This window comes from Cebus imitator, unplaced genomic scaffold (genome assembly GCF_001604975.1).
Source record: "Cebus imitator isolate Cc_AM_T3 unplaced genomic scaffold, Cebus_imitator-1.0 Scaffold231, whole genome shotgun sequence".
In the NCBI taxonomy this organism is placed as follows: Eukaryota; Metazoa; Chordata; class Mammalia; order Primates; family Cebidae; genus Cebus; species Cebus imitator.
The window spans coordinates 3349130-3362466 of record NW_016107546.1 but is presented as its reverse complement, the minus strand read 5'-3'; the positions used below and the strand labels follow the sequence as shown (position 1 = coordinate 3362466).

General features: G+C 44.2%; 1 protein-coding gene across 12 annotated transcripts in view; it reads right to left on the bottom strand.

Annotated features, from left to right (window-relative positions):
- SLC22A23 (solute carrier family 22 member 23) overlaps positions 1-13337 on the bottom strand; it is a 185301-nt gene that overhangs the window by 131922 nt on the left and 40042 nt on the right. For 10 of the 12 annotated variants that reach the window (XM_037727455.1, XM_037727456.1, XM_017497460.2 and 7 more), the window contains one exon: positions 8640-8794. In XM_037727455.1, the coding sequence (XP_037583383.1) occupies positions 8640-8794 (155 nt within the window). Of the gene's footprint in view, positions 1-1773; positions 1785-8635; positions 8795-13337 lie in introns of those variants that run through there. The other 2 variants (XM_037727461.1, XM_037727463.1) reach the window with 1 other exon arrangement.

Below are 13337 nucleotides of genomic sequence, written 5' to 3'. Positions count from 1 at the left end.
CGCTTCTCTGGGGCATACGCGAATTAAAACCTACTTGAAATAATTCACATTACATTAATCACTACATGGAATTAAAGTTGCTCTTGCCACACTTGCCTCTGACCTACTGGGCAATCTTCGCTATGCCTAAAGGACATTTTTCAATGTCCTACATCACTTGACTCTGCCCTCAGCCTCTTCCTTGGCTCCCTGGTAACCAGCCTGGTCTGACTTTCCAGTGACCACACAGCCAGTTTCTCCCCATCCCCCTCCACTGTCTCTTCTACCTCCACCCATTTGTTGCTCAACTACAGAGCTTCTGGGTGAGCTCAGTTCTGGTAGCCTTTAGTTACTACCTTCATGCTGAGGACACAGGCGCCTTGCTCCTGAACTTCTGAATAACAAATCTAGCAAGTCCATCCTCTCAGATGCCCTAAGGCTCCACCAGCTTACAATGTCTGAAATGGAAGTCATCATCTTCCCATGTCAGACTCATGGGAGGAAGGGAATAGTCAGTAGCTTCAAGCTCTATCGGATTTGGAATCAGAATAGAACGCTTGGGCTGAGTCCTTTGCCTCGCCACTCAGAGAAAAATCCCCTCTCTCCAGGTATCCAGGCCAGGCCCCTGGCCCTCCTTCACCCTTGTCCCCACTCTTCAGTCATTGAGGCTGCAGTCTACCTCCTCAGAGTCTCCTGCTCCATGACCACCACCCGCACGTGGGCTCTTCTCCGTCTTCGCCGCACTACCACAGCAGCCTCCCAGCTTCTAGCTTGGCCTTCTTTTCCTCCTTGGCCTGCTCACATGGTAGCTGAGATATTACTCTAAAACGGTCATCTAAAGACTTCTCTTTCTCAATCGAGATTCTTCAGTGGCCCGCCACTGCCCTAAGGTCATAGAAGACAGGTCTGTGTGTATTGTTCCATCCTCCTTCCCTGGCTTTGTTATTCATGGTTTAGATTCCAGCCAACCACAGTCACCCACACTACCCAGAGTTTAGTAGGCTCCAGCTGACACCAATCACCCACACTACTCAGAGTGTACTAGGCCCCAGCCAATCCTAATCACCCACACTACCCAGCATGCACTAGGCTCCAGCAGACACCAATCACCCACACTACCCAGAGTGCACTAGACTCCGGCTAACCCCAATCACTTACACTACCCAGAGTGCACTAGACTCTAGTCAACCCCAATCACCGACACCACACAGTGTACTAAGCTCCAGACAACCCCAATCACCCACACTACCCAGAGTGCACTAGGCCCCAGACAACCCCAACAACCCACAATACGCAGAGTGCACTAGGTTCCAGCTAAGCCCCAATCATGCACACTACCCAGAGTGCATTAGGCTCTGGCTGACACCAATCACCCATGTTACCCAGAGTGCACTAGGCCCCACCTAAGCCCCAATCACCCCATTACCCAGAGTGCCCTAGGCTCTTCCAGGATCTGAGTGCCCACTGCAAATAGCAAACACCTGTTCCCCCTGACCCCACAGAACTCACAGCTCAGGGGTCTCTTCTGGTACCCATAGTCCCAGCAGGGTGTGTCCCTGCCTCTTCACTCACTAAACTCTGAGTGTGCTAGAGGGCAGGAACACGTGTCTGCCTCTATGTCCTCAATACTCAACAATGGCGAGGGTTTAGTATGCAATCAAGGAACCAACTGTCCATCTCCTGGCACCCGACAGGTCCTCACCTCCTCCACGTTCATGAAGCAAATGAACAAAGGAAAAGGCAATCTTGTGCTTCCATGCAGGTCATGAAAAACTAAAATTTAAACTCTTTGTAACACAGCCTATCTGGCAGGATGTGCTGATTTGAGAAACAGTTGTTGACAACAAACTTTCATGGCTCTGCACCATTTAAGTTATATTTCTCTCTGTGCTCTCAGCCAAGAGTCTGTCTTTTCACTAATAGCAAGTCTTGGCAAACCAATAATGATTTTGCTTCCCACCAGATACGTCCGGATGTTTTCAAGAGGCCTTGTGTGTGTGCACGTGTGTGTAGGATTTTTTTTTTTTTTTACTTGCTTTCAGGGTGACTGATTTATTTCCTCTTTTAATTTGCTTTTAAGAGCAAATAAAAAACACAACAAAGTCAGCCCAATATTACTCTCTCACATTCCTGAACACTCTTCTCTGGTCAACTCAGCTTTTAGCTTCAGGTCCCATCCTGTCTGTCCAGGTGTGAAAAAAAAAATCCCAGGGTGTGTAATAGGATTCTAGCCAGCAAACATATGGTAAGAGAGGCAAATGGAGCAAGCAAGAAAGGATTTCCCAGCAGGGGCCAGCAAGGGCAAGGTTGCTGACATGAGGGCAGGGTCTGGAACCCTGGGGAAAAGGAAGCTGTTAACAATTAATCTAACCCTATCGCAGCACCTCTTCCCAGATCACCTTTGTAGAGCAGCACTGGTACAGCAGCCACACAGAGAGGAAGGCTGGAAGTCCGACAACTCTAGTTACTAGTGTGGACTTGAGACGGGCACTTCTGGGGAGATAAGAGAAAGCACCCCTGGTTTCACTGCCCCCCACTCCCACCCCAAGAAATCTTCAACACTGAAGGAGGCTAATGGTTAAGCTAAGAATTCAAAAGCCGTAGAATTCTAAAACTGGAATTTACGTTGGAGCTCATAGCTTTCCATTTGTTTTGCTTTCCATTCATTTTCTCCATGCGTTATTCCAGGAAGGGATCGCACAGCTACACAAAACATGGTTTAAAATCTCATCCCCTTACTTTATAGGGAGACAGAAGCTCAGAGAGGTCTCGCCATCCATCATGGTCACTGTCGGTCAACTGTGGAGTCCACAGTCCAGCTCAGATCTCCTGATCACCAGACCCTTTCACTTCCCCTTTTAGAGCAGTGAACAGCTTTGTTTCAAATGAAGCACAGACACGCTACAATTCCAGTCTGGAAAAAACCTAGTCCGTAAGGTTCTGATGCACAGTTTAAGAACAGCCTCCCCTGTGTGGAAAAGCATCCAAATATTCTAATTTTAAAATACCCAGATGTCTCTGAATATTTGCTACTATTTTCCTCTGATCTGGACATAGACCTACCTTCACCAAATTCAAAACACCAGAAGATATATGCACTGGAAAGCCTATCTGTACATTAGGCATATCTACATGTTTTCTTGCACAGACTTCTGGACAGACTGGGCAGATGGGTCTCAGTGATGCCATTGGCCGCTTATTCTTTCTCTGCTCTCATATTTCCATTTTTAATATGCAGGTGACATGATAATATCCTTACATGCCCTAAAGACATCTGTATTTTTTTTTCAGAGAAAGGTCTATAGAAAGAAAAGTCCAAGTTTTGGCTAACATGTAAGTAGACAGAGAGAGAGAGAAAGGTCTGAGTAAATTTTTGTTTGAAGGACTGGCACAACTTTGAGAAAAATCAGTCTTCAGTGGCACGCGTGGCTCCCTGCTGGACGGCTCACCCCTCCAGGCTCCGACCCATGACCAGTAGACCTACTACCTAACTGGCCAGCACAGCATCCTCACCTTCCCAGGGGTTGGAACTCCCTCACCAGGCACTTCTTACTTGCCTGGCAGCGAGGCCAGAAGTTCTGACTGCTCAGAGGTGGGGCAGGGAAGACAGTGGGGTACACAGCAAATGCCCTGTTACTTTTTGCTTAGAAATTTACTCCTTTGCTTTGCACAGTTTGCCCGCAGGGTTAGTAATGTGTTTCCAGTGAAGAAAAAGACCAACGGAGAGACCTCAATCTGCTCCGATATCCCAGTTGTGCCCATCTGAACCTCAGTAAAACCAAAATTCCTTTGAAGCTTAAAAAAAAAGGTTTTGTCAAAGGCCTTCAGTAAACTCTGACTCACTTCCTTGGTGGAAAAAGCCTTGTGAGTAGAGTCAGTCCCATCGGGAGAAGGGCTTTTTGCCCTGAGAAGGTGCTGCTACTGGGAAGGCCCAGGTATCTGAAGATGGGGAAATGGGTAGAGAGAAAGAGACCACTGAGCACATATTCCTGTGAAACTTTCCCTTCACCCAAATGCAGAGCAAATGTTTGTTCCCCAGAAGCCCACACAATAGTTGAAGACACTTCTAGTTGACATTGGCAATCTCCATTCTCTTCATTCAACACTTTGACAACTCACCCTATGGAGCCATTTGGTTCGGTCAATTTTTTTTTTTAACCTATATAGCATAGTGCTGATGCTTAATGATCCTGTTGACTGAAATATGTTGCAAGGAATATTAGTTCAGGGAAATATTGAAGTGTAAAAATATATGGGATAGTGAGAAAGAAAAAGCCATCCAACAACAGCACATTAGAAATTACTCAACCACTTCTGTAAGTGTCTAAAACCATTAGTGTCACGTGAAAAAGGACCAGCACCCCATCAAGAGCAAACTCAAACTCTGAGTCTATTACCAGTTAAGTCAAGACTTGGTTTCTATTTTTGCAAAGTAATCAGCCGCTGAGTCAGCTGTGAAATTTCTGGTTGTTCCTTGATCTTGTGTAACATTTATCCAATCATTTAGGCTGTCTGGGTTTAAGGAGGGTTATTGGAGTAAGAACATCTTTGAGAGACTTTTTCAAGAAAATTGTTCATTGTTAAGGGGAATAAAAAACCCTTCATTTGGCCATAGTAACTAAAGTTTGGTCTCTCTGTCAACAAAAGTTATTGTTCATTATTTCAAATTGGGAAATTGTAGTTGGGAAAGGTTGTTTGAAGTGGAGAGGGAAAGAAAGGGCAGAGATCGAGTGAGGACAGACATTTTTAAACAGTATTTTTTACTTAAAAAATTCTCTCTCACAGGACGTATATATCCAACATCAAATCAACTTAAAAAACAAAACCTCTCCTTGCCTGCATTTGAAGAAAGACACATCCTTCACAGTGCTATATTACCTTGTTTGTGACGTTATGGATCCTGGTTAGGAAACGGATTCACACCACAACAAATCACATCCACCTATGCTGAGAAGTGACCATTTCTTTAGGCTGAAAATAAGACTGTATTTTCATAAATAAATAGGAAAATGTGATCCATTGTTTCTTATCTTGGTCCATGCCACTTGCCTTGCTAAGTCAGTTTCTCGGCTGCGTGTGTGTGTGTGTGTGTGTCTGTGTGAGATCCAGCCCAAGTGTATTTAGAAATTATTTCAGTGTCTCACAATGATCTCAGAGGCCACTACTGTGCCTGGGAGACCCATTGAGCTTGGCTTGTTCTCTCTTGCTCTTGCCAACGTGCAACTCGGCTTCCATGCAAACACACCTTGGGAAGATGCCAGTAATCTCTATTTTATGTACTAACTACACAAACATGTCTCCCTTTGGCGACTTGAGGGAAACAAACATGTAAAGTGCATTTAACTGGAATGTGCCTTAAAAATCCAAAGCAGAAAAAAAAAAAAAAAAACTTCATCAGTCTTGCTAATAAAGCAGAAAACTTCCACAAGTCAGCAGCATTTCTCAAAATGAAGAGTCCACCTTCACGGTAAGCCACACAAGAAACTAAAACTGCAAAAATCATTACTTTCCCTACTTATATTGCCAAGCACCTGCAAGACTAAAAAAAGAATGCTATCCAGCTCTGTTCTAAGAAAGCATAGGCCTTTCCAGCAGATGCATTAAGTCAGATAAACACCTTATGGTTGGAGGGGGAGAAGAAGTTGAGGCCATTACAAATATAACTTCCAAATGATCAATGCCCCAACATTTTAAACTTTTCTTAAGAGTCAAGAAGTGCTTCAACCCTGTGACCTGGCTTATCAATAATTTTCTTCAAGCAAAACAAATTTCCAAGCATTACCTAATCATAAATACTACTTATGCATAAAACGCTAGCAAGTACATTGATTTGGATACTCAGGGACTGCTTTATTGATTGGGAGTTCCTCTCTTAACTTATCGTCACCAGCCTCTCCCTTCTCCTAAGAGTACCCTGTGTATATAGACACGAGTCACCCCAACCGTATCCTACCCCCATCTCACCTGCCCTTTATTTCCTTTTTAAATTCTCCCTTTATTTCCTTTTGATTCTTCTCTAAAAGCTTTGCTCTTTTGCCATCTCTCAACCAGCTCTCCCAAATTTTCATTGTTTAAATATTATCTCAACAAAGTCTGAGTCATCATTCACATCCCTTTGGTTTAGCTTAGTTGTGTAACTTCAAATACTTAATTAGGTCTAACAGTGAATCAATCACTTGTTGATACCTGGAACATTTTCATTGCGTTGACATTTGTCATGATGTTTATTTCATTTGTGGTCCCAGTCTAAGAAAACATGACCATTTATTTATGCCCTGCTATACTGCAGAAAATACCTAAGGTTGCTTATACTAACAACATACACATAAAAGAACACAAATTGTGGAGAAAGAAAAATGTGACAAAGCAGAAATTAAAGTAGGGAAGTTAAAATGAAACGAGGAGAGAGGTCAGAATTTAAAGCTCGTGTTATCAGGCCCACACACAAATACTTACATCAGTGGTTGAAAAATGATGGCCCACTAGCCAAATCTGGCCCACCATCTGTTTCTACAAATAAAGTTTTATTAGAACACAGCCACGCCTGCTCATTTACATGTTCTTTATGGCTGCTTTTAGGCTACAATGGCAGAGCTGAGTAGCTGTGACAGAGACAACATGACCTGGAAAGCCTGAAAAATTTCCTACATGAAAAAAATTTAACACCTGGGTTATATGATTCTGTGCCTAGGAGATTGGAGCAAAGCAATCTCCTAGGGTAAGTACATTCTTTGTATGGTTCTGAAGTGGAAGAGAGCTTTCTGCTATAAAGAGTTCACTGTGTAATCTAATTTAAAAAATCCTCAACATAATATCTTACAGTAAATATAGCAATTGGCTTCAGAGGTTAATGGCATGATGTCACAATGCAAGTCAGTAAAACAATTCTATTAGTATGTGAGGTGGAAACCATGCCATTCAGGCACAATTCACTCCTGGTCTGGCTTAACTCACCAATAGTCTCTCCAGATGGCAAATACTAGTTATACATGTAGCCCTTCCCTACCCTCCTTCCTTGACCCTGGCAGTCATGGCTAACAGATCAAGGTGTTCTCTTCTGCTGAGCCCCCAAGTGTCCTCAGAAGTCTTCTTCTAGTTCTCTGGCAGCTTCAGCCAGTCATTAGCAGTTGGCATACAAGATAAAACCAATACACCATCTTTGTGGTAAGGCAATTTTCCATGAACACTCTCTCGCCTGGGGGTGGTGAAACTGAGGTTATACTCTCTGCAGAGGTCCTGAAGCACAGCTATTCCATTTTGTCCAAGTGCAGAGCTGTCTCCTTTTATGACCATCTATCTATGTGGGAGGGCTGGATTGCCTTCCCCTGTGAGAATGGAGGCCTGGCAAGGACAGCTGCCTGGAGGAAGGCTCCCAGCGTGTACCTGCGCATATGTGGGCCAAGGGATGCCTGAGGGCAGGAACAGGAGGCTTCTCTAGAAAAGAGCTTAGACCTGTTCCTCTGCACAGACTGACAGGGGTCAGGGACATAGACAATGGCACAGGCACTTTGCCTGGGGAGGTTCAAGCCCAACAGTCATGTTATTTATTCAAAGAAACAAAGTCCCCAAACACCGTCACCCAGGCCCACTCATCTTGTCACGCATGTCTTCCTAAGGAACTCCCCCAAGAGTCAAGGGTTCTAAGATAAACGCAAATCAACTGGAAAAGGTGATTTTTAAGGAACTACAATTCAGTTAAATGTTGATGACACAACTGCCCACTATGGATCTAGAAAAATAGTAGTCTTTTTCTGTGTCTGCGCCTTCCTGTGACAATAAAACCATGTTCTGAATTGATTATATTTCTAGTGGAACAAAAATTTTAGCTATCTGAAAGAAGTCTTTAATATGCAAATTTAAGAGAATTAGAACCATTCTTATGTTGTCACAGTGGAAATTGCTACTTAATCTATACGACTCTTTCGCATGCTGTCAAAGAGAAAGACAAAATATATCGTAAATCTTACAGTATTCCCAACAGATCTTTCCATAAAGTGACTAAAAAGTATGAAACCAGTAAATATGTGAAATATTCTTGCCTAAAACTCTCCTTCTCCTTATGGGTCTGTGGTTGTGTTCTAGCAAACACCAACTACAAACAAGTGAAATGTAACTATATTCAGCAGAGCTAATATGGCCAACAAACAAGAGAGATGAATGAAAGAAATGTCTCATCCTCCTAAAAAGAGCAAAGACTACCAAATCTTGCCATTTACTTTTCCAGTACCAATGCTTAGGATTCAGTTCCAGACCACTTAAGGTCACATCTGGGGACATGAAAATGTGGAAAATTTGGATTCTGTATGGATACCCAATTATGCACCAGATAGAAGCACACAGAATGTCAATGCAGAAAATTCTGGAGAAAAGCCAAAGCCTCTCTATATCAGGAAAGGGCTCATCGCCACTTCTCCAAGCAATTACGCAACCTCCTATGTCCTTTGATGTGCTCTGAGCCCAAGCTGGAGATCAGGATTGAGTGAAACGTTGCATGGCATCACTTGAAAAGCCTCTTTCACAACACTAGAGGCCTTTCGTGTTTGTTTCCAAAAAGCTGCCACCCCAAACAAGCAGCATGCCTAGTATCTTTCCCAGGACCCCCCAGGCAACAATACTTTTGCTAAATTCTTGCGAGACTAGTCATGAAGGTTCCTACTTACGTAATGCATACAAGGTGAGGATTATTCCAGCCAGGCAAAATCCTTCAAAGAACCTGAGTGTGCTGAACATTGTCACATTCACTGACAGTGCCACAGTCAGTCCAAAGATCAGAATGAAGATGATGGAAAACAGCAGCACAGGCCGCCGGCCGACCCTGCACAGGGAGAGGGAAAAAAGGTTAGGAATAATTGTGAAACAAGACCGTGACACTAGATGCTGAAACCCAGTGTCCAGCAGGCACCCAGTATGTGTTGAATGGTACTGGGCAAAAAGTCCTGTGCCATCTCCATCCACTTCACTAGATCCTAGACTGCTAGGGGCAGAAAGGGAGATTTAGCCCAACCCCTAATTCTTGAGATAAGGAAGCAGGGATCAACCAAGTACAGGGTAAGAGAATTCAGACTTGAGCCCAATCCAATTCCTGTTGCTGAGTCTGCTTCTGAGTGTATAGTGATAGAATTCAAGGCAAGAGGGACAAAATTAATAACTCTCCAAACAGGAACCTTGATACGCCCAGCATAAAGAGTCTTGAGAAATTGCTGACCTTTGGGATTGGATCAAAGGTCAACATGGTCACCAAGCCAAGCGGCTTTGTTTCCTCTCTCCAGGTTGTTAACTAAGCCGGATAAGTGACACCTGATCCTACCATACAGCCTATCTGAGCGAGGGCCAAGCCATCTGTCAATTAGTTTCAGCTACATGACAAGAAGTAACTTTTAAGGGATTATACGCCAAGCTGAGATAGTATGAACTGTAAATGCCCCGTGACCTCATAGTGAGCTGACAGTGTGGCCCCTCTGCTGGACTGAGGGGCAGGGAGCCCAGGCTGCAATGTTTCCCTGGAAAGGGCCACGGAGACACTAAATTCGTGGGTTCTGGAGCTGGCCCCGTTTCAGATCAGTGACCACTAGGGGGCGATGTGCTGCTAGAGTGCCTGGGAGGACAGTAGAGGGTGGTCTACAAGAATCGGAAAGTCACCAGTTCCTGTGGCCCCTTCTTGACTTTCCATCTCTCCTTCATTAAGCGATTAAAAATAAAACGGCAACAAAAACTCTCCATCAAACATGATTGGCTTGGTCTAAAGGATAACTCAGAGAAATGGGGGCAGAGTGGATGCTGTCTGCCAGGATAAAAAAGGGGGAGAAATCTAGATCTAGTGCCCCCAGTACCACAGAGGGTAGCTGAGGGGCTTGAACTGTCCTAGGCATGTTTATGACAAGGCATCTACATCTAAATAAAATGCCCAGAAAGGATAAATACACAGAAAAAGAAAGTAGATTTGTGGTTGCCCAGGACTGGGGGGTGATGTTTCCATCATCCTTTGAGGGAATAGGAAGGTTTTAAATTCAGAATGTGGTGATGGCTGTACAGCTCTGCAAATATACTAAACCCACTGAATTGTGCACTTAAAATGGGTGGGTTTATGGGATGCAAATTATCTGTCAATAAAAAAAAAAAAAAAGTAAGGCACGGCCTTCCCTTATGGAGATAGATGTAATTTTAAGAAAACACAGGGAAAGAAACAACAGGATGAAATTTTACTCAGAACTTTTGGTTCTAACCATTCCCATCCGTCACTCTGGTTTAGTGAAGCAAGCCGAGGCGAGGAGCTCAATGTAAGTCAATAATCTCACCTAGAGATTTTAGCCAGTACTTCCCCTTGTCTGGTGCTGGGGTCAGGAAGCCCTTACTAGGAAAGACCGTGTAGCTGATTTTGTCCAAATCTAACTCATTTACAAAAATAAGTTTAAAATACAGTTTTAGTCATTCTCCTAAAATGAAGGAAAATGAACTAACTCTAACATCGTGCATTATCCTTGACTTCCCTGGTCTGTAAAATGGGGATAAGCATCCTACGTGGTGGAGTGTTGAAGTTATTCACTAGGGGGGATGAGGGGAACAGATGCAACGCCTGGCACAAAGTAAACAGTGAAATGTTTTTGTGTTCATTTCTTTCTACACTTCTACATCCCTGATGCCTACCAAACGTGGCTTGCTCTGTTCTGATGTTTTAGAAAAGAGTTTTGATCTTTTTAAGCATGTAGCAACCATTCTAAGTCCCTGCCTTCCAAAGTTGCTAAAATCAAGAAGTAAAACTTATCATCAAGGTCTACAGAGCAAACACAGTCTTTGAAGTCAGAGTGTGTTGGTTCTGAATCCAGGATCACCACTTCTGAACTATGTGATCTGGAGTAAGGCCAGGCTTGTTCAAATGAGCCTCGAGTTCCCTTTGGTAAGGGCCAATGAATATCTACTTCATAACGTTGTCGACAGGAATGGATATGAACAAATGCTCAGCAAGCATTTGATACATGTTAGCTACAAGTATGGATGGTTTTCACAGGAATCGGCTCCCAGAGCAGAACACCCTCAGAGAGGACTGATAAAGCCACAGCCTTTGTCTGTAATGTAGAGGACTTTACCACTTAGGATCTGTGGCGGGCAGAACAGTGGTCCTGAAATATGTCCATGTCCTAATCCTCAGAACTTGTAAGTATTTTACCTTTCATGGCAAAAGGAATTCTGAAGATGATATTAAGCTTAAGGACCCTGAGATGAGGTGACTTTGCAGGTAGGTCCAATCTAATGACAAGGAAAATCTCCCCTGGCTCCAGGGAACCAGAGAGGTAGTGATGTGAGAAGGAATTGACTTGACATTGCTGGCTCTGAAGATGGAGGATGGGGCCGTGAGCCATGGAATGCAGGTGACGTTTAGAAGCTAGAAAAAGCAGGGAAGCAGACTGTCTTCTAGATCTTGTAAAAAGGAACACGGCCCTGCTGACAACCCGACTTTAGACCAGTGAGACCTTTGCTGGACTTGTGAATTGCAGAGCTGTTAAGATCATTCATTCGGATTAGGGAAGCCACCAAGCTTGCAGTAATTTGTAACAGCAGCCATAGAGAGCTGACACAGGGTCTCAACAGGAAACAGAAGTCCCACTCAAATGAAGTGACTGGAGGGGATTTTAATAAAGGGATTATTTATAAAAGAGTAAATAAGCTGTGAGGGAACCCACAAGAGATGGTGTTTGACCTTATGGCTCTGGACAGCAGGGAGTACAGGAAGGACAGTCCTAGCCCCAGAGAGAATGAGATGCTATGTGGAGGTGGCTGGCCCCTCCAGCCTGGCAGAGAGCAAGCTGGGCACACAAGTGCCTGACCTCACTCTCCTCTCCCCTGAGGATTTACAGCTACTGCTTCCCTCTGGCCACGCTCAGCCAGGAGCTGGAGGGCAAGGGGTCCTCCAGGGCAGCCCATGCTGGCCAGCTTCCCAGGGTGGGCTGGGGAAGAGGGGAGAGGCCTGCTGCAGTAACAAAGGCAGCGAAGAAGGAATGCATCTCTGGGGCTACAGACCATCCTCTTCCCCCCATCCACCTGAACTAGCAGGTTCTATACCCATGCCCAGTGAACATCCCCAGACAAAACTTAATGTCAAAAACAGGCACTTTTTAAAGAAAGATGTGTACTGTTTAAATGTTGCCAAATGCTGACTGCAGCTTTAGGAAGCATATTATACGACTTAGACAACTTCCCCGTGCAGCCGTGACACAGGGCCCACAAGCCGTGAGGTCTGCAGTTCCCTTTAAATGGGTTTATTTCCTTTTAAGCAAGGTTCAAGCAGGGAGTAAAATGCCAGAGAATGGGGTTGGAAAATACCAAGCTTTCAAATGGAAAGGGAAGCCCACTCAAAATGTTCAAAAACCACCACTCAGGCAGTCTGCCCGTGATTCCCAGGGTACCCCCTCAATCTTGCCCATCTGATGAGGACCCTCAGAAAAGCAACTGCAGAGAAAGGGTTTGCGATGTCAGACTTCTGGTTACACAAAGAGCAAGACCCAAACTCTAGTCTTTTGTCCTTAGGCCTGGTGTGTGATCAGGGAGGCCACATCACATGTGTGTACAAGAAGAAAGCCAAGAAAACAACCTTTAAACAATTTCAACTATTACAGACTGGTTCATTAATAAAAGTCGATTTTTACTTTTCTATCAAATTATTTCTTGAACAAGAACACAAAAACCCATCAAGTCTGCAATTTTTTTAGAAAGACGGTAACATGGATTGTATTAGTATATTTTTCTAACCTATTTCAGTGGAGATTTCTGGGAAACAGTATATTTCAGACCAATATAGCTCGCACTAGAAACCTATGAACTCAAGTATTTGGTTTAAAAAATAAACCCTGTGTTGCCTCTACCAGAGAAAGCCCACAAGGGGTCCCCCGCATAGGTCTCCAGAGGTCACTGACTGCTTCTCTGCTGCTGTTCACAGAGAATGTGTCCATGAGGAGCACTTGCAAGTGATGATGAAGCAGATATCAAGCACACAGGAAATCACATTATATGCCAGCTCAGGGAACTCCCAAATAGAACGCTGGTTTTGGAAGATATTTTCCACATGTGTAATGTGACTCTCCACTGCTGTCCACCCAGGCACTTGCGTTGGCCAGCATTCTCAGTTAACTGGGGTGCAGAGGTCACAGGACCTACAGATTTGTTCCATATCACTCTGGGCCCTTATTATGTCATCAGGCCAAGATGTCCTGATTCACCAGAAGAAAAAAAATCCTTTAAAGAGAAAAGAGTGCAAAGCTGGGGAGACGGTTACACTACGCCCCTCTCCTGAGCAATCTCACTACTTGAAAAACCTGTCAACATTGTGCAATTGCCTCCCTGCCTGGACACGTCACCGCTGCTGC